The sequence below is a fragment of the Dunckerocampus dactyliophorus genome, chromosome 6 (assembly GCF_027744805.1).
Source record: "Dunckerocampus dactyliophorus isolate RoL2022-P2 chromosome 6, RoL_Ddac_1.1, whole genome shotgun sequence".
In the NCBI taxonomy this organism is placed as follows: Eukaryota; Metazoa; Chordata; class Actinopteri; order Syngnathiformes; family Syngnathidae; genus Dunckerocampus; species Dunckerocampus dactyliophorus.
This window is the reverse complement of record NC_072824.1, coordinates 19,577,874-19,600,291: the sequence shown is the minus strand read 5'-3', so window position 1 is coordinate 19,600,291 and position 22,418 is coordinate 19,577,874. Positions and strand designations below refer to the sequence as shown.

The window sequence follows — 22,418 nt, the reverse complement described above, 5'->3', positions numbered from 1 at the left end:
AATGACATCAAGAGTGCAAGATTGTTAAGTGACACCTTAAAAACGTATGTTAGCACGTACCTCATGAACGTGACAGCCACTTGTAGCTTGTAGTGGGATAAAATCAAGAGAGGCAGTGAGAGCCAGACAAAATGTGTAAACAAAGATGCCAGAAAGTCCAATGAGATTGAAACGTGAGCAATCACACATGCTGGCATAGATAGGCTTATCCTGCTTAGATAGGCTTAGCCTGTGACAAGCTGTCGCCAATTGACGCCATATTTTATGGACTATTTTTCACAACAAACAATTGTTTCTTAACGTGAGAATGTGCGAATGTGCATTCCTCATCAACAGAAGACACGTTGCGTACTTTTATCTGGTTGCACATGTACAATTGCCAACAGGGCAGACGGGCGATTCGGGTGCATGTTCATCTCAATAAAGCGTAGAGAAATTTTTTTAATGATATTGTAAATTGTTTCCAAAGTTATTGTGGTCAGTATGTTCGTAAATAATAAGCTTTATATTGATCAATATAGCATATATATCCATTGATAAAATATATTACTTAACATTGTTTTCAAGCTAAAAAAACCCCTAATTTTTAAGGTGTGGCGACTTTTATTTTACCATGGTGGTGTGCCACGATCAATTACATGTAGCAGAAACCCTGCACAATTATTGAGGCTGCTTTTCACCGGGGATTTCAGCCACAGGGGGGCATCTATGCAGAGCCAGCCAATATGTGTTAGCTTGAGCCAGTCTTTGTGCAGCACAATTTCTTTTGAGCAAAGAACCTCCAAAGGCTCTGAGGCATAGAACTATAATTACACATTTTGGCAATGACAATTAGCAGCCAATTATTCTGGACTCACACTGGTTGTCACATAATCTGTAATAATAATAATAATAAGAGATTCAGTTAGGCATGTAACTGCAATTGTTTAACAAACATCCAAACGTTGATGTAGATTAGTAGTCTCAGTGAAGATGCCACCTTACCACAAGAAAGTGCGGTTGACTTATCATTTATTTATTCCATCCATCCATTTTCTATACCGCTTCTCCTCATTAGGGTCGCGGGGCATGCTGGAGCCTATCATTTATTTATTATGAAACACAAACATTTTAAAGGGACTGTATGCAACTTTGGCCGCACGGTGGCCTCGTGGTTAGCATGTTGGCCAACACAGTAACAGTCTGCAGATCAGGAAGACTTGGGTTCGATTCTCCCTTGGGCATTTCTGTGTGGAGTTTGCATGTTCTCCCCATGCGTGCGTCGGTTTCCTCCGGGTACTCCAGTTTCCTCCCACATTCCAAAAACATACATGTTAGGTTAATTGGAGACTCTAAATTGTCCATAGGTATGAATGTGAGTGTGAATGGTCATTTGTCTATATGTGCGATTGGCTGGCGACCAGTCCAGGGTGTACCCCGCCTGTCGCCCGAAGTCAGCTGGGATAGGCTCCAGCATACCCCAGCGACCCTTAATAGGAGAAGCGGTATAGAAAATGGATGGATGGATGTATGCAACTTGCTTCAAATTAGATTATTGAAACTAAAACATATAAAAACACCACCATCAGCTAGCATGTTACCAATAGTGGTTTAAAAGCTTGTAAAAAAAAATGTCTGTATTTTTCACACTTACACTAAAACTGCATAAAAATTGTCATACATTTTCGTTCGGTGCAAATAAAATAACTGGAGGTCATGGCTGTCACTTGCTGCTGTATGCAGGGGCGCTGCTTGCCATTAGGCAAGGCAGGCAACTGCTTGGGACCCCAGCCCGGTTAGGGGGCCCCCGAGGGCTGACAAACTTTGAACTTCTACAGCCGTGGCGCTATGCAAAGGAGCCTCTTGCAAGTTTTTGCCTCGGGCCCCTACAGACCCTAGAACTGCCTCTGGCTGTCTGGTATACACGTACATGTCCGTAGCGTGTGCACAGAAACAAAAACAGTCTCAGAGAAGTGACCCACAAGTTGGAGTCATTGCGTGGTTATGAATGCATTATACATTTAATGATAGCTAACATTCATAGCTAAACTTGTCCACATTGCTGGTTTTATTATTATGTGTGTCAAACCTTCGGTTACATAAACATAGTACCACGGCTTCTCCAAAATAGCCAATAATCCAAGTAACATCAAGTGACAAGCATGCGCTGCACCTTTCAGCTTCGTCATAGCCTTTGTAGCATTGCAGCTAGCATTAACTTGTTCGGGTGGTGCCATTTGAGGTGGGCTGGGAGCTTGGTGGTATTTCCTGAGTATTTTACATTGGAACGTCACAGCTTGCAAACCGCCATACTTCTATCCAAAGTGCCGTCCTCCTTTTTAAAGATGAAGTGCTCTCACACATCTGATTTTAAGCACTGGGACTGAGGTGCTGAACTAATGTTTAATGCCGACAGTCTCTTGGCGACTGCGAGAACCGGAAGAGGAAGACGTCCGAGTGAATTCCCGAGTCATTGATGTAAAAGTCCAAGTCGAGTTGCAATTCTTTGATGATATTGTCAAATCGAGTTCAAAGTCATTAAAATGGTGACCCAAGTCTGACTCTAGTCCACACCTGTGCTAAGTGGTGCATGTGCCCTTTGTCCTGGCCGCACAGTGCTGTGGTTTGCTGGAGTCCCAAAGCTTTAGAAATGGCTTTATAACCTTTTCCAGACTGGTAATCTCAATTAATTACTATTATTATTAAGGCCTCCCTTGTGTTAAAACATAACTTCACTGAGATTAATTGATATCTATCAGTCTGGAAAAGGTTAAAAAGCCATTTGTAAAGCTTTGGAACTCCAGCGAACCACAGTGAGAGCCATTATCCACAAATGGCAAAAACATGGAACAGTGGTGAACCTTCTTAGTAGTGGCCGGCCAACCCAAATTATGCTAAGAGCACAGAGACGACTCATCCAAGAGGTCACAAAAGACCCCACTACAACATCCAAAGAACTGCAGGCCTCACTTGCCTCACTTGCCTCACTTAAGGTCAGTTTTCATGACTTCACTATAAGAAAGACACTGGGAAAAAACAGCCTGCATGGCAGAGTTCCAAAACCACTGCTGAACAAAAAGAACATTAAGACTCATCTCAATTTTGCCAGAAAACATCTTGATGATCCCCAAGACCTTTGGGAAAATGCTCTGATGAGACAAAAGTTAAACTTTTTGGAAGGTGTGTGTCCCATTACATCTGGCGTAAAAGTAATGCCGCATTTTAGAAAAAGAACAAGACCAAGAGTTAAATATGGTGGTGGTAGTGTGATGGTCTGGGGCTGTTTTGCTGCTTCAGGACCTGGAAGACTTGAAACCATGAATTCTGCTGTCTACCAAAAATTCTTGAAGGAGAATGTCCAGCCATCTGTTCATGACCTCAAGCTGAAACCAACTTGGGTTCTGCAGCAGGACAATGATCCAAAACACACCAGCATGTCCACCTCTGAACGTCTGAAGAAAAGCAAAATGAAGACTTTGAAGTGGCCTAGTCAAAGTCTTGACCTGAATCCTATTGAGATGCTGTGGCATGCCCCTAACAAGGCGGTTACGCTCAGAAACCCTCCAATGTGGCTGAATTACAACAATTCTGCAAAGAGGAATGGGCCAAAATTCCTCCACAGCACTGTAAGAGACTCACTGTAAGTTATTGCAAACACTTGATTGCAGTTGTTGTTTGCTAAGGGTGGCCCAACCAGTTATTTGGTTTAGGGGGCAATCATAGGGCCATGTAGGTTTGTTTTTTTACTCCCTTCGTAATAAAAGGTTTCATTTAAAAACTGCATTTTGTGTTCAGTTGTGTTGTCATTGGTTCATATTTAAATTTGTTTGATGATCTGAAACGTTGAAGCGTGACAAACATGCAAAAAATAAATAAATCAGTAAGGGGGCAAACACTTTCACACCACTGTACGTGTTGTTAGGTTTGTTTCATTTTGGTGTTGTCACCTTTTGACCTGTGTGCTTCTCTGTAGATCCCTTCACTCCTTGAGTGGGCGGCGCCACGAGGCACACCTGTAGCCACTTGGTCATCAAGGGCTCTTAAGCCACATGGCTGCAGGAGGAGGACGTGGGATTGTACTACTGGTTTGCATGCTGCCTGTGATACACCAGTTTGTTTGCTCCTGTGCTCTTTGCCTTAAGATTGCTGTGTCCTTTCAAAGTCTGTTCCACGTGCTCCTTGCCTCCTGTGACGCCGTCTGCTCATCAGTGAGTTGTTTCCTTTTTCCACGGTGCCTTTTTGTTTTACTACCTTAGTTGCACCGTTCTACCTCAGTTTGGACTCAGAAGTTTTTGCTATTTGTTTGTTACTTGGTTCCTGTTCTACAAGATTAAAGATATTATTTTTACCTGGATTGTGTCTGGCTCTGCATATTGGGATCTCTGCCTGACTGCACATAACACGTGTGTGTGAATCATCAAGCTACTACACAAGAGTCACATCTTTTTTTTATCATTCAAACTTGCTACATAGTGTTCCTTGGACTGCAAGTTAATTTCAGCCCACTCATTCCTTTTGTGAGCCCACTCGGGTGAACCTCTGACCTCAACCCACACTTCCCGGCACTAGGCATTGCAACACCCACCTGTTGTCGAATCAAACTAAAAAGAAAGCGGTTTCAAAAATAAACAGCATGGCGGGAGAGCGTGTGTATTTATATGCACTAGAAAGGCAAAGTTACGGTTCCCATGGAAACTAAAGAGTTTTGTCTGATTTACAATAATAGCTCAAACAAGTGAAAACCAAAATAAAATACAGCTATGGTGACTATAACTGATATGAGGCTTTTTTTTCCACAGTAAGTGATATTATTTGTGATGGTTTTGGACACATCCTTGGCAGGATGTCTCACCCCGCTGCAGACTGCATGTCCCAAACTAAGGTTCACAATTAAGACTCTGGTAATTGCTGCCACAAATAACCATTATATAACATGTGTTTAGGCATCACATAATGACTCTCAAATAACTTAATCACTCCGCTTGGCACAGTTCTGCATGTGAGGTCGGCTTGGGGACCTGACACCACCATGAGACTATAGCCAGGTGACATCACTGCCATGTTGCAAGATTACTATTACTACAAACCTGTCTCACGACGGTCTCATCCCAGCTCATGTTCCCAATAGGTTTTTGATCCTTTGATATCAGCTCTGCCAACTGTGAAGAAGAATTCATGGCTGGAAAAGTCAAAACGTTTGTGATTTAAATAAGAGTAACAAAGGGTCATGGAATAAGGAAAGACCACAGGGGAAATATCTGAATGGCCAAAATGATCCGTTTTTGACCTCCTAATTGAATCTTTTTCTTTTGCAGTGTTAGGCGTTAACGCCACTTTATTTACCTAAGCCACTTCAATATGGCGTGCCTGTGCACATGCATGCAATTCACAATATGCTCTATCATAATGCTTTTGTCCTACGAACTACCTTAAAATTAAAAATACATGCTAGCGCCAGTTATTCCCAAAGATAATTGGAACAATTTTGAGACATTTCTGTTATAATTGTATTATTTGGATGTCAGCGCACGTTTGAGTGAGTTTAAGTCTAAAAGACACAAAGACAGAAAACAATGGCATATATAAATAGGGAGATAATCAGAGCTCTCTCTCTTTCTCTCTCTCACCATCAGAAACACGCGCGCGCGCGCACACATACAGGCAGAGATTGAGGGGGATGCACAAGTGAGGCAGCAGCGGGTGGCACTCATCAGCATTATGGAGCAACGAGACACAGCTCAGAGTGGAGACGTTTACAAGTTTGTGCAAGGTAATGAACACAAAAGGACGTGAAATATTACAGAGACACAAGAAGAGGACGGTGCCCCGACTCAGGATGAAAGAAAGTTCTGTCTTCAAATGATTCACTCTCCAAGAACGCCAAGGTGAGTGTCACTTTTTATTTTGTGATTATTCAGTACTTGAGCAACATTGTAATTACCAAGTAAGTTATAAGCTAGATGAAATGAATGTGATTATGATGATTAAAGGAATGTTTTTGCTTCCTGCCTGTACTGTAGCTTTCTTTTTGTTCAAATGCAAATATATGACCAACTTTTGAGAGAAGCTCAAGCAATATTTGCCAGACTCATCTGCCAGACTCGCAGAAACGAGTGGATCAATAGTCGTGCAAAACGTTCATGTGGCTGAGTAAGTCGACTGTAAAACATGTGGGGAGAGTAAACAGAGAGACAAAAATATCTGAATGGCCAAAAATCATTTTTCGAGTTTAGGCAAGAGAAGAGGATGCTCTGCGGCCCACCCCAACCCTCTCAATCCCGCCTGTCGATTGTTCCTGCAGGCTGTTCATCGATCTTTCAGCACTGGACAGCTCCTGTGGCCTCAATCAGGCCCACACACGTCACACATGCTGCTTGGTCTGCAAACTGCCCCATCATAACTTGTGCCATTGATTGTAGCTATTGGTGGAAACTTTCATTTGAAAGCTATGTTGAATTGCTTTAATGAGACATTTTATCATAAGCTTTTAAATTGAGAGGCCCACACTAAAGCAGATTTTTTTTTTTTGCCAAGACAAATAAATATGTACATTTAAAAAATATATACCACTACAATACCCATAACAATTTCAACCATAGTTCATTATTGAAGTACATTTAAAGGCAATTTTAGTTGTGTAAATGTAATATATTTAAGTAAAATATAGATCATATTTTGTTTGTATATATATATACATATATATATATATATATATATATATATATATATATATATATACGTGTGTGTGTGTTTGTGTGTGTGTGTGTTTTCCTGCTTGATTGGGAAAGTTCTACTTCCTCATAGTGAAGCATATGATTTTTCATATGATATCATTTTTCACCCACTGAAGTTAGCAAATATGTTTATATGTTTTAGCAAATGTTTTAGCAAATATGTTTATATTATATTTATATAATTTTTTAAAAGTATAATTATTATATAAGTCAAAATATTTTTCAAATTTTTAAGTGGCATACATATACTGGCATACATATACTAAGTAAAATAGTTCAAACTGCTGTCAAAGTCACAAATTCACTGCATATTTCTCAGAATTTCTCTTGGAGATGAAAAAACTGTAAATATATAAATCTGGCTAGCTATTGTACAGCTAGCTACTGTATTTTACGGTTAATGTGATGTACTGTACCTATACTAATAGTACGAAAAGGATGTAAAGGAGTTGGTAGAAGCAGATCTTATTTTAATCCTACCCCTTCTCCATGTCTCAGCATTTAAGGATAATTCATTCACATCCTCTTTTTTTACATTTTCACACTTAAAATAATTTGTCTTTACATTTTTACATAAAGGCTTTTTTCAAACATTTGTTCACTTCCTGTGTTAAAATTGTCACCCTTTTAGTTTTCATATTTTTTTAATGGTTTGTAGTACAGTGGGGATATAAAGAAGGAAGTGAACATTGTTTTGTTCTTTTAATAAGTAAAATACAGCATTACGTGGGTGGTTTAAGTTTTTTTTCTCAATATATATTTCTTACATACATGTTTATGTACTGTATACACACACATTTATACATGTGTTTTAATTTTGAATGTATTTAGTGGTTTTTATTCATTTATAGTATGTAGTGTTGGGTACTCGGTGAACCTTTAAAGAGGCAAAGTTGCTTAAAATACTACAACACAAACCTACTCTGTATTTCATCTTCCTTTTGAACACATTGTTTTTTACACTTTCATTCTCTTTTTTCAAGTAAATACCATTAGATATAGTAACATCCCCTGATGTCATAATCTCTTCATCTTAATCTCTATTCTTTTTTCCCGCTCACACTTCTGCCCAATGTGGAAAGCCTCATTCCTGTATAACTCTCACTTTTCTCTTCAAGACTCTTCCACGACCATGGATTCTTCTCTTATTGTTAATCCCTCCACTCACTAATGAATAGATTTCTGATTACACTAAAGGGTTCAGACTGGGTCTCGCAAGCAACCACCTTTTATATTGTTGGTTGGACTGAGAGATTAAGAGGCAGAGTAATCTGGTATTTGACCAGGTCTTCCTCCATCCTCTGCCTTGTGTAGGATTATGTTGTAAATGTCAGTTTGGTTTCCCTGACATATTTGAATAAGGCTGCCGTCAAGCAGGAGGGCTCTTCTCTTGATGAATCTTCGTGGACGTCGATTTATGCACTGAGATGCACGTTCTCTTATGTTGGGATGGTTTGCTTATTCAGTGCTCTGTTTCTCAGACACTGAGAGGTGGGTTTGTGTTGTAATGCTGCACTGCATCATACTAAGAGCTAACATTTTGCTCCTCATGTAAAAAGATCATCGGAATATTACAATGATGCAGTGCGGTTCTGCACCACTGAAAACTACAACCACAATAATAAAGATGTTGTTAAATGAACTCCTTTCTCATAGTAGCAATCAAAACTGAACATTTGCCTGTCAAATGGGCAGTATCTCATTAGATTTTTGAAAGTGTACCAGTTGAAGTGCCCGATGAGTGTTTTCCAGTAATATAAAATACACAAACACACTTGCAACACACGCATTTACCCTTATCGAGGGAAGAAAAACGTTGCTATGGAAACGTACTGTACAATACAGCAGAGATGATCAACCACTAATTATGGGTAGCCTCCACCAAGGGATCCAATCTGCAGAGACAACAGCCAAATACGTACTGATACTTTAGCAAGTTAATAACTTAAATTTTTCATAAATATTCAAATTATGATCACAGACAGACAAAATGTGAACTTTTTTATGCGGCTGTCATGCAATTGAACCTCAAGTGGGATATTTGATGGGTTATACTGTAATAGCATGTGCAAGTGTGAGCTCAGGCCACAAAACTTCAGGGGAGGCGCAGCAGCTTGAAAAAAGTACAGATTTTTACATCTACTTAGCCAACATTAGCTCATGGTTCATGGTTCATGGTTTTAATTCATCTTGAACATGCATATAAGTCAAACAGTAGCACATCACATAATACAGTTCACAGTTTTGCATGTCCAAAAAGCTATCTGTTAAACGGAATTAATTGATAAATATTTAGCTCCTACTGTAAGAGAGGAGAAATAATGCAAAGCAGTGGTGTCCAAAGTGTAGCCTGGGAGCCATTTGCAGCCCGCAGGTTGTTTTTCATTGGCCCGCAGCATATTGTAGAAATAAAATTAAACCAAAAAAAACCCAGCAAAAATGGGAAAAAGGCTAAATCTAAAGAGAAGAAGCCGATATGTTGCTGCTAATAACTAACAATAACACACAGCTTTGTCTTTAAATATAATAATATATAACAATAATATTTTATCATGACAATTTTATGATAGTTTTCTCCAAGTACTCGGGTTTCCTCCCACATTCCAAAAACATGCAAGTTAGGTTAAGTGGCGACTCTAAATTGTCCATAGGTATGAATGTGAGATTGAATGGTTGTTTGTTTATATGTGCCCTGCCATTGGCTGGCGACCAGTCCAGGGTGTACCCCACCTCTCACCCAAAGTCAGCTGGGATAGGTTTCAGCCTATTTGCGACCCTAGTGAAGATAAGCGGCATAGAAAATGGATGGATGGATTATTACTATTAAAATAATATTACATTAAAGATAATAAATAAAATATTTGTTTAGCCTTTTTACAAAATGTAAACATACACAAGAATATGAAAGTGGCCCCTCGCATCTTTTGATTTTGATGTAAAGGAAGCTGACAACTCCAAGAAATCAGAGGCCTTGCAATGACTTGAATGAATGTGTGTAAGAAAACATCTTAACTGATATGGTTATATATATATATATATATATATATATATATATATATATATATATATATATATATATATATATATATATATATATCTTAAATGAAAAGAAATTGAAAGACAGATCAATAAAGTGCCAATCCTAAATTTTTCAGTCCATTTTTTCATATTGGGATATGGCTGGGGCGTTCCAATTTGAAAAGGATCCTAGTTACATAAAAGAAAACAATTGATCAGAACTGAACTAGCAATGACACACTGTGACCGTCAGCCAAGCAGCTGATTTAGGACTTCACTGATCCTGCCTGAGCTTTGCGAGCATATTGACTGGACGTGTTTAAGACATCGGTAAGAAAAAGGTTGGAAGACAATTTCTTCCAGATGCGCGTGACTTCATGTTGACGTCATCCTCCCTTTACAGGGATTATCCAGTTGAAAATCACTCTGGATCTGGCCAATCAGCGGCCAGTTGTTGACATCTGTGCGTGGTGCAACAGGGAAAGAAGTCTGGGAGCGTCACACACATTACATGACACCAAATCCCATCAAGATTTATACATGTGACTCTTTATAGGGTTTTGTGTGTGTCAGAGCCTCTTTATTGCTGTTGCCGCATCAGTATCGAACAAAGGCTTTTAAAATGCAGTTGTCGAAAATATTCCCAAAACCATCCATTAGTTCCTTGCTTTAATGCACTAACTCGTGTGAAACTGATTCACAAACCACCAATACCCTTTAGGATTGCATGCGATTGACCCGCTATCAGTTATGCAACTCCATGTTTTTGGTTCTGTTGGTTCTGACATAATAAGCCAAGCGGAATCACCCTGCAACCTTGTCATCAGGCCAACCAGCAAATCAATTGTTCCTCTAACAGTAGATTACCACTCATTCAAGTTGTTAGATCTCTGTCCCCACCAGTACCCGTTTGGTTTTCCACCCTTGGTTTGCTTGAAGCTTCCAAAGGCAAACCACTAGAAAGAATCTGCTCAATTACACAAAACTGTCTGCCTCATGCATTCAGAGAAGGCAAGATGTGTCTCAAATCATGCTTTATTTTTGGCATTTCTGAGAAAGACATCCATTCATTACCACTTGTTCTCTCTAAGGTTGCGGGTATGCTGGAGCCTATCCCCACCTGTCTTTGAGCGAGTGGCAGGGTACACCCTGGACTGGTCGCCAGCCATTCTCAAGACACATATAGACAAACAACCATTCGATTTCTTGAAAATCACACCACATAAACACTTTATTTGACCACAAATTCAAAGTGGCCATGATAAGAGGGTTAGGTGTGGAAGATATTTGTTTTACAACAGGGGTATCCAAAGTCTGCCTTGGGGGCCTTTTGTGACCAGCAGCTTGTTTTTTATTGGCCTACAGCACATTTAAAAAATAGAATTAAACACATCCCACATCAGAATATTGTGCAGGAGGATTAGGACACATCGAAAAGCTTTGAAATTTCAAAACTGAAAATGAAGTTGAAATGTTAGATGTTATATCACACTAATAATTATTTGCTTTGGAAAAGTGATCTTCTGAGGAATTGTAAGGAATTGAATGTTGCGCATTAAATTATCTTTTTTGTTTGTTTGCTTGTTCACAGAAAATGTGTCAAGAGAAGACGCTGTTATTAACAAATGCAAGACAGACCTGAGCTCATATTCCATCCCAGTCCAGCAAAAGTACTTTCATGGTTGGAACTGCCCGTCCCAACCTACATTACTGCCCCTGCAGACACAGACTGATGATCACCATTGCCATGGGAGCGGTGCGAGTCAACAGGTAGGTAGGACTCATAGACCTTAGTAAACCACTTCAGAAATTGTATGACTGAACCTTATTTAGGTTCTTTGCAAAAATGTATTGAGAGATGCCTAACATCATGTGTGATGCTGTGATGTGTGATGTGTGATGCCTAAATATTTTCATCTGACTCGTGTGGTCAAGAAAATCATATGTCCAGCAATGTGCATTACAGATAAACTGACACGTTGTAGACTTTTCACCACAGCTCCATCTGCTGAATCTAGTGTGTCACTACTCCATTTGACTCCAGTGCAAGCAGACAAGTACAGATAAAAGAGAAATTTAAGTACTTCAGACTCAACTTTATCTTGATATTAGTTCTTTCAGTGGTGTGCAGTCAGGACCAACAAGGCCTTCTCTGCTGGCCTAAAAAATGCCAGAAGCACTGACCTACATTTACTTCAATTGTATTATATTTGTTCCACCTCACATTTGGAACCTCACCTTTACTCCTTATGCCATCCCTCTACATACCAGTTATGTAGTTTTTTTTTACACAATCCTCCTAACTAACCAACAAATGCATGATTCACACTTTACATCGGTAATCCTGTTTTGCTCCAATGTTTGGCAAATGGCAAAGCTGTATTTTGGCATTTCTTCTGCGAAAAAAACGTTCTCATGGGCACTAGGCCAAGGATGATAATAAATAAATTCATTAATCATAGAATGAATTAAATTGATAATAAATTAATTGATCATTTTGCCTGCCTCAGTATATTGACATTTGCATGTGTGTCTGTTTTCTTCATCACTCGTGTCCAAACATGCGGCAAAAGGGTACACTCTGTGCATTGGTTTCAGCACCTTGGTGCGTGTGTTCTATAAAACAACGGCCTGAACGGAGTGAGCCCTTTTGTCAGTCATACAGTCTCTTTGTCTCGGTGCCTGGCAGTGGGGCCCTTAGACACAGAATGACACTTTTACAGATAAAATAAGACAAATAATTCCAGGTGGACTTTTAGAATTACATGCGTAGAATAGTGTGCGGGCCGCACAGTGGTCTAGTGGTTAGCATGTTGGCCACACAGTCACAGTCAGGAGATTGGGAAGACCTGCGTTTGAATCTCCGTTGGGCATTTCTGTGTGGAGTTTGCATGTTCTCCCTGTGCGTGGGTTTTCTCCGGGTACTCAGGTTTCCTCCCACATTCCAAAAACATGCATGTTAGGTTAATTCCCGACTCTAAATGTCTAAACTGAATGTGAGTGTTTGTTTATATGTGCCCTGCGATTAGCTGGCGACCAGTCAAGGGTGTACCCCGCCTGTCGCCCAAAGTCAGCTGGGATAGGCTCCAGCATACCCCCGTGACCCTAATGAGGAAAAGCGCCATAGAAAATGGATGGATGGTTGGAAAATAGTGTGCATGTCTCAAATATATAGTCTGGCCCCCTCGCCAGTTTTGTTAACTCAATGTGGTCCATTAGTCAGAAACTTTGCCCACCCCTGTTATAGAGTCATCAATCCGAAAAAAGTTGCGTTTTATACTAATTGCAGTTATTTGTCCTTGTATTTTTAGCCACACTCATGAGTTTGTGTTTGTGTTGTAGACAACTAGCAAACAGATGTGGACACTCAATAGAAACTTTGGACAATATTAAAAAAAAAATTCAGTGTTGACAAGGAAACAATCTCCTGTTTTCCAGATACAGCATTGTTTCCACAGACGAAGATGCCCTAAAGATCTCAGCCTTGGGCCTCCATAACGGCCACAGTCCACTGACGCAGCAGACCCTGACGGCGTCCTTCATGCAGGCCGAGGATGAAGGAGTGGTAAAATATCTAGGGGATGAAGGACAAGGGGCTTTGTCTCCGAGACCAACGGACGACTCCACGGTCCACAACAGCTGCCGCACTTCGCCACAATGTCGACATGTCGACGTCGACCTGGGCACGGGTCGCCTCCGCAGTCGGTTTGTGAAGAAGAACGGGCAGTGTAATGTGGTCTTTGATAACATGGAGGATAAACAACGCAGATACCTAGCTGATATTTTCACCACCTGTGTGGATATACGCTGGCGCTACCTGCTGCTCATCTTCACCACCACCTTCCTTTTGTCTTGGCTGTTTTTCGGTCTGGTCTTCTGGGGAGTAGCACTAGCTCATGGAGACTTTGACCTTCATGCCCCCATGCAGGAAGGAGACTCTCAGAGCAAGGCAGAAGAAGGCCAGGACAAATGGAGGCCATGTATCCTGCACATCCAGGGCTTTATCGGGGCATTCCTCTTTTCCATAGAAACCCAAACTACCATTGGATACGGTTTTCGGTGTGTCACGGAAGAGTGCCCTGTGGCTGTGGTGACCGTGGTGGTACAGTCCATCGTGGGCTGTATTATTGACTCCTTCATGATTGGTACCATCATGGCCAAGATGGTGCGGCCCAAGAAGCGGGCTCAGACCTTGCTCTTCTCACATCACGCTGTCATTGCATTACGAGACGGGAAGCTGTGCCTCATGTGGCGCCTGGGAAACATGCGCAAGAGCCACATCGTGGAGGCACATGTGCGTGCTCAGCTCATTAAGCCCAAAGTGACTGCAGAGGGCGAGTATCTGCCTTTGGAGCAAACAGACATTGACGTTGGTTATGACGACGGCCTGGACCGACTATTTTTAGTGTCGCCGCTGGTGGTGGTCCACGAGATCAACAAGAGCAGTCCCTTGTATGATCTGACCAGCATCGACCTGCAGAAGGAAGACTTTGAGATTGTGGTCATCCTGGAGGGAATGGTGGAGGCCACGGCAATGACCACTCAGGCGCGTAGCTCCTACTTAGCCAAGGAGATCCTGTGGGGTCACCGCTTTGAGCCGGTGGTTTTTGAGAAGGGGAGCCGCTACCACGTCGACTACTCTCGCTTCCACAAGACATACGAAGTGCCATCAACGCCTCAGTGCAGTGCCAGGGAGCTCAGCCAGAAGGCAGGTCGCGGGTGTCCACCCTCGTCTTCTACATCAAGTTTCTCCAGGTCGCCATCACCGTTTGTTCCAAGGGCGGCCGGCCACCTCCTGGGCCTTCACTCTCCGAGCGCCTTCTGCTACGAAAACGAGGTAGCGCTCTGCTGCGGGGATGATGACGAGGAGGAGAAAGGAGAGGCAGGAAGCATGGAAGAGGCAAAGTTGCAAAATGAATTTCACTTTGGCCTCAAGGAGACATTTGTAAAGGAGCAGATGGTTGAGATGCTTTGCGTGCTAGACACCGATAACCAGATCAGCCTAGACAAACTGCAGCCCAGTCTACCTTTATACATCAGTCGAGAGTCTGGAGTCTGAAGCCAGTCCTTTCTTTGTTCCAAGTTCGTTGAACTTGTGTGGAATTAAATATTCAAGAAGGAAGGAGAGTTTATGCTGCTCTGTCACAAACCCATGTCTTGGCTTTAGCTAAGAACTGGTTCTGATTTTAGGAATTGTAAATTATTTTACGCATCATTGCAATAACTACTTTTGCTTTATCTCCAATGACAAACGTTCACAAACCTTTGTGTTTTATTCGCTGTAACTGAATGATGTACGAGAAAATCAAACTTTTGTTCTTGATCGCACTTTGTAAATATAGTATGCTTTCATTTCAGTCTGATGACAACATCAGATACAGATAATGCACATGCTATTAGGAACATACAGTGGTGTGAAAACGTGATTGCCCTCTTCCTGATTTATTATCATTTTGCATGTTTGTCACACTTAAATGTTTCAGCTTATCTAACAAATTGAAATATTAGTCAATGACAACACAACTGGACACAAAATCCAGTTTTTAAATGAAACATTTTATTATTAAGGGAGAAAAAAAATCCAAACCTTCATGACCCTGTGTGGAAAAAGTGATTGCCCCCAAACCAAATAACTGGTTGGGCCTCCCTTAGCAGCAACAACTGCAATCAAGCGTTTACGATAACTTACAGTGAGTCTCTTACAGCGCTGTGGTGGAATTTTGGTCCACTCATCTTTGCAGAATTGTTGTAATTCAGCCACATTGGAGGGTTTTCCAGCATGAACCACCTTTTTAAGGTAATGCCACAGCTTCTCAATAGGATTCAGGTCAGGAATTTGAGGTCACTCCAAAGTCTTCATTTTGTTTTTCTTCAGCCATTCAGAGGTGAACTTGCTGGTGTGTTTTGGATCATTGACCTGCTAGAGAACCCAAGTTGGTTTCAGCCTGAGGTCATAGACAGGTGGCCGGGCATTCTCCTTCAGGATTTTTTGGTAGACAGCAGAATTCATGTTTCCATTTATCACAGAAAGGCTTCCAGGTCCTGAAGCAGCAAAACAGCCCTAGACCATCACACTACCACCACCATATCAAGATCAAGAGATCAAGAGAGTTTTATTGTCATGTGCATAGTAAAACAGCAGTTATACCATGCAATGAAAATCTTATTCTGTTCATTCTCCCAAGGAAAGAAAGAAAACAAATGAAAGAATAAGAACATAAGAAACATAAACACATAAACATATATACCAATAAATTAAGCAACAACAACAGAAGAGACATTAATACAAGTAAATAATACAAATAAATAAATAAATAAATAAAGTGCTATGAGTGTGTGCGTGTGTTGCGTGCGGCGTGTGCGAGTGCTTCGTTGAGGAACCTGATGGCCTGTGGGTAAAAGCTGTTTGTCAGCCTTGTGGTCCTGGACTTCAAACTCCTGTAGCGTCTGCCTGACGGTAGGAGTGTGAATAATGAGTGTTGTGGATGTGTGCTGTCCTTGATGAGGTTGTGTGTTCTGCGTAGGACTCTAGTTCTTTTTCTGAAATGTGGCGTTACTTTTATACCAGATGTAATGGGACACACACCTTCCAAAAAGTTCAACTTTTGTCTCGTCAGACCACAGAGTATTTTCCCAAAGGCCTTGGGGATCACCAAGATGTTTTCAGGCAAAATTGAGACGAGCCTTTATGTTTTAATGTTAACTTTTTCATACAGGGCCATGTAGGTTTGGATTTTTTTCCTCCCTTAATAATAAAAAGTTTCATTTAAAAACTGCATTTTGTGCTCAGTTGTGTTGTCACTGACAACACAACCATTTGTTTGATAATCCGGAAGAGTTAAGTGTGACAAACATGCAAAAAAATAAGAAATCAGGAAGGGGGCAAACACTTTTTCACACAACTGTATTTAATTGTAGGGTGCTGGTCCAAATCACATGATGGGTTTCTAAAGTTTCCCGTTCCTTTTTCACATGCTAAAAAAAATCCATGTCAACCATAATCTGTCACAGTAAACCACACCATTATAAAAAGCGTAACAAAAATACGAAAATGAGAGGTAAAGTTTAGCGGACTAAGGAGGAGTATACCAGATTTACCTGTTGTAAAGCAAAGCTCTTCTGGCAAAACAATCATACAGTTCACCCATATTGCATGACTTAGCTCCTGAACGGGACAAGTGAAAACAAATATATATATATTTTTGTGTAAACATGAATGGTTCTGTCCTTACTTTTGAATTTACTTTTAACATCAGAAAAAAGATTATACAGTATCTCATGAAAGTGAGTACGCCCTACACATTTCATATTTTCTCAAGGGACAAAGTTATAAAAATGTAACTTTAGAGTAGTCAGTGTACAGCTTGGTATAGCAGTATCGATTAGCAGTATATGTATTGTCCTCTGAAAATGAGTCAACACAAAGCCATTATTGTAATAGCTCGGAGTCCACAAGTGTCAATATTTAGTGTGAACAATATTGTTTTCTAGCACTGCCTAAATCCTCTTGGGCATGAATTTCACCAGAGCTGCAGTTTGTCACTGGAATCCTTTTCCGCTCCTCATCACTGGTGAAGCTAGTGGATGTTAAACATTTTGTGCTGCTCCACCTTCCTTCCCCCATGGCAATGGTAACGGTAATGGTTGAACATGCACACAAATTACACTGGAGCACATCACATAATACAATTCCGCGTGTCCGCATGTGAAACTCATCTGTTTCACATCAGCTGCAATACATTTGCAATGTACAACCGACTTTGTAATGGTAAAAAAAATTGATAATAGCTGATGAAATAGTTGACCGAGACACAGTTTGATGATGAGCGAGTACAGACAATGTACTCACCATAAATGAAGAGTTAGTTGTCAATGTATAAGACTGGTTAGACACAGCATTGTACGTACAGTATGTGCACAGTGGTTCAGGTGTCTTCTCCCTTGCACTTTATAAACATAAACTGCTTGTACTGTTTCTTGAAATCGCTCATATGAGTGCATCGTTTGAGGTTCTTAATCAATCCGTTCCACAACTTACCCACATGGGTGCTCAATTGGATTCGGGTCTGGAGATATACAGTACTTGGCCACTCCTTCACCTTCCTCAGCAAGGCACCGTGCGTTTGGGCTCCTTATGTTGGAAAACTCTCAAGGAAGGGGCTCACGGTCTGCGTCTGGATACAGTATCACAGTACATGTTGGAATTATGTTTCCCTCATAGAACTCCCCAGCTCCCCAGTGCCAGCAGCATTCATGCACCCCCACATCATGACACTACCACCACCATGTGGGCTGTTGACAAGACGCATGGTAGTCACTTGTGTTGCTAAGTATTTAAACAACAATGGCTGCGTGTTGAGTCATTTACAGATTTTCGGTGGAGAGTATATACTGCTATTTTTCTCAGCCCCCCTTTTTTTTCGAAATACAATTGAGAACCTGTAGTACTTGAGTTTTTATTTGCTTATCCGTACAAACCACTATATGTGTTGCTGGCAACAGTATTATTCAAGCCTGATTAAATACACTTGACCTACCAACCTTGAAGAAATGTAATTATTTCATTATACAGTATACTGCCTTCTGCCTCTTGCGCCCCCTTCCCAGGGGGGCACGCTCGACTATTTGAGAATCACTGCTCTATAGTATATCTAAGTTTCATTTCTATAGTCTTGTCCCTTGATAAGTTATACCGTAATGTTTGCTGAAATATATCTGTACAATAATATACACAGCTCAACAAAATAAAGGGAACACTAAAATAACACATCCTGGACCCGAATGAATGAAATCTTCTTATTAAATAGTTTGATCTTTACATAGTTGAATGTGCGGACAACAAAATCACACAAAAATGATCAGTGGAAAAATGTATTATTCTTCTTATTATTGGGGTGTATTGCTGTCCACCTGCTGTCGAGTCCATTTGCACAATAGCATGTGAAATTGATTGTCAATCTGTGTTGCTTCCGAAGTGGACAGTTTGATTTGACAGAATCAAATATTGTTGACAGCTAATATTGTTGGAAAATTGTCATATTACGGAACAAATATCCTGAATCAAGACCCAAACAGTTCAATATAAACATGTGCTGTACAGAGGAGGAAAATGCACTTTATTATTACTTTTATCAGTAGATACAAGCACAATTGTGTTGTTTTGTATGATAAAACACCATTAAAAACATTATTTACTGTTACATTTGATTTGTCTTTCCTCAGTTTGCACAGCACACTTTCTTACGGGATCGGCTCCTCCCGGGGGTGTATTTAGTCATTTGGGGGCCTGAGGCAAACCCAGCCATTAGGGTCCGCCACATCCTGGTACTGCACTGACAAATGTTTTATTCTCACCTCAACACAAGGTCTCTCCCTCCCAAAAACAATTTGAAATGTTTACTGTTGGTATGATGTTCTTTTTCAGACCATTCTTTCATCAAAGGGAGTGTATGATTTAATTCTGGCAGCTACTGTGGAAATATCAACACATGAAATCCAGACATCAAGAGTACCTTGGACAACCAAGCAAGGTGACTTGGTAGCTCCACTGTAGTCTGCACATCAGCAACTTTAGCACGCAGCTGTAAAGTGCAAACACATGATAGCACACATCAACATGATTAACTCTTCTGGAATGCCGGAATATAATTCAAAAGTCTAGAGTATTTGTATGTTTAATAATTTACAGTTTACATAATTTACAATTTTATCAATCTTGAGCATGATTGTCATCTTGGCTCCTTAAAGTATTCCAACAGCAGCAGGACACACGCGGCCCCACCAGGGAAGAACCATAGAACTGTACTGCCTTTGTTGTTTCGGGCCTCTAGCAACCTGATAGCTATACAGTAGAACATTGTTGAATAATTCAAAATGCAGTGGCTATGCAACATATAGCAAGCACAAATCTACTTGTGGATGGTACTACAGCATCCCCCTCTGCATACTACACTACTCGCCCAAAAATTGACCTTAATGTCCAAATGGACCATGAACTCTTCAAGGTTGCCTCTCTGAGGACAACCTAAAAAGAGAGAGACCAGAGAGTGGCATTAAACAATGACAACAACAACGGAAGCCAAATCATATCGAGCTAACATCTAAAAATAATTTTTTTAAAAAAAGGAAATGAAATAGTGCACCTTTTGGTGAATAACACACATAGATGAGATGGTTATTGTTATTCACTGCATACTGAAAATAATTTGAACGGCACACTTTGACATAAGTCTTATTTAAAAAGGTAACATAAAGGAGTGTAAAAACTGGCTTCACTCGAAAGCAAATAAAATTATTTTAAAAAATTGTTGCATCTCAGCATTAGAGTTATGCCAGTCATGTACATACAGCGGGTTATTTCACTAACTTTGACACTATCCAGTTAAATATACACATCAGTCATCAATTATAACTTCACTAACCATTAAAATCTGCAGAATATACCACAGTAAGAACTGACAGCAGGAGGAAATCTTGCTCGACTGGAGCTAGCATAGCAAGTGTTAGCAACGATGCTAACATAGCACCTAGCTGCGTGCCACGCACACACACAATGCAAACAGCTGGTTAGCTAACATTAGCACGAAATAATATTACTGTGTTAGCAAGCTAATGCTCTTATTAGCTGGCATGCATAAACCAACACAACACTATCTTACTAACAAGTCCCTCGACCTTGGTTTATTTCATGCTTACTGTACAACATTGACCCATTTACAACAAAAAAGACATTATCTTTTACCCAGCAAATTGTTCTTCTCACCATCATCACAGACAAAAATACATATCTACAACCTTCATATTCATTTGTCCACAAACACCAGTTGGCTAAATGTCAGTCATTTCAGCATTGTAAATCTAGAGCAAGGAAAATACAAATATATATTTTTAATGTATATCTTTAATATATATCTTTTAATGTTAGGATTGCTCAAAATATGATGGAGGAATTTTCAGACGTGAAGCTTAATTTAATGTAACTCTTACCATAGCAAAATACCAATGTTACTTAAATTGCATCAGTGGAAATAAGTGAATCTCATAAAATCCCACATTAAATAAAGTGCTGCCAAATTGTAGAATTTAGTATAAGACAAAGTATAATTTTATATGATAAGTGTACCCAAGAGACACTGGAGTCCATCATTTTAGCCCCAGGCCCCTTTAAACCAGGCTAATTATTTTGTTAGTTTACACAAAAAATATTTCCATTCTGCTCTTATGTCTCATTTAGTGAGTTCCTGAGGGAGTGATAAAAATGACAGATCGATAACATGGAGAAAGTGGGGTGAGAAAACAGGAAAGAGTGTGTGAGTTGAGTTGCTTTGGGAAAGAGGTCAAAAAAGTTAAGCAGGCGCCGTTTTTTTTAAAGGCTGTTGTAGAAGGCCCCCTTGTGGCTGAAAAATGAACACCAAAGTACTCCCGGCATGGCTTTTTTTTATTGACAGTTGAATTTATTTTTCTCCTCATTTGATGCAGAAAGAAAATGAGATGAAACATTGAATAACACTTTTAATATCATGGACATACAGGTACTTACCCCCAAAATGAAATGTCAAAACTCAAATTACTGTACATTAAAATATAATGAAATGATCAGCCTTATGCCACCCGTCCATTCATCTTCTGCACCCATTTCCGACTGAGAACCGTGGCCTCAGATTTGGTGGTGCTCATCCTAGAAGCTTCCCATTCAGCTGCAAACCATCCCAGTAAACGCTGAAGGTCGCAGCTTGATGATGCCACCTGGACCACATCATCTGCAAAAAGCAGAGATTAGATCCTAAGGCAGGGGCCACCAACGTGGTGCCCGCGGGAACCGGGTAGCCCCCCACGACCACATGAGGTGCCCGCAAGCCTGCTTTTCGTTCAGGTTTTCAGTTAATAATGTGAGAACACTAGAAAGAAATGCATTCTGAAACATAAAATGTGAGTTGTGGATACCAGCATTTTGTTAATGTTTTGATTAAACAAGCATATTTGATCTGTTTGGGTTGAAATAAGGTATGAAAATCATTTCTACAAAAATGAGTAGCTCGTGGCCATTTTCATTTTCTAAAAGTACCTCTCGCAAGAAAAAACCTTGGTGACCCCTGACCTAAGGCCTTTGAGCTGAACACCCCCAATGTCTCGGCTGCAGCTCGAAATTCTGTCCATAAAAATAATGAACAGAATCAGGGCAGTTTTGGCAGAGGCCAACAGGTTCGACTTACTGCTGGCTCAAAAGCCCTTTCCAAGTCCACAAAGCACATGTGGGCTTGGTGGGCAAACTCCCATGCACCCTCCAGTACCCTTGCAAGGGCATAGAGTTGGACCAGTGTTCCACGACCAGGGCAAAAACCACACTGCACCTCCTGTAGCTGAGGGTCTAAGTGTCGTACCCTTCTCTGGAATAAACATTCTCAGGGAGGCTGAGGAGTAGTACCCCTGTAGTTGGAACACACCCTGCTTATTATATTTCCTGGTTAAAATCAGCATATTTTTTCCTTGTAATTCATCTTGGAGTTCTGTAAATATGAAATTTGTACTCATTTTGTTTGCCATATCAATCTCGGCAGCCTTATGAACACATTAAAACGCTGTCATTTTTCTATTGTATCAAGTTGTGTATAAAAGTGGATCTAATTAGATAACAGGGAGCCCTTCTGTGCTCCTAACTAGCATAACCTGTTGCAGGGAGGAAACAAG

General features: G+C 40.5%; 1 protein-coding gene across 1 annotated transcript; it reads left to right on the top strand.

Moving 5' to 3' along the window:
- The first annotated feature begins 5,646 nt into the window (after positions 1–5,646).
- LOC129182881 (ATP-sensitive inward rectifier potassium channel 12-like) lies at positions 5,647–18,931 on the top strand. Its single transcript, XM_054779504.1, has 3 exons — positions 5,647–5,864; positions 11,323–11,501; positions 13,170–18,931. The coding sequence occupies exons 2-3, from the start codon at positions 11,410–11,412 to the stop codon at positions 14,788–14,790; spliced, it is 1,713 nt and encodes a 570-aa protein (XP_054635479.1). The 5' UTR covers positions 5,647–5,864; positions 11,323–11,409; the 3' UTR covers positions 14,791–18,931.
- The last annotated feature ends 3,487 nt before the right edge of the window (positions 18,932–22,418 follow it).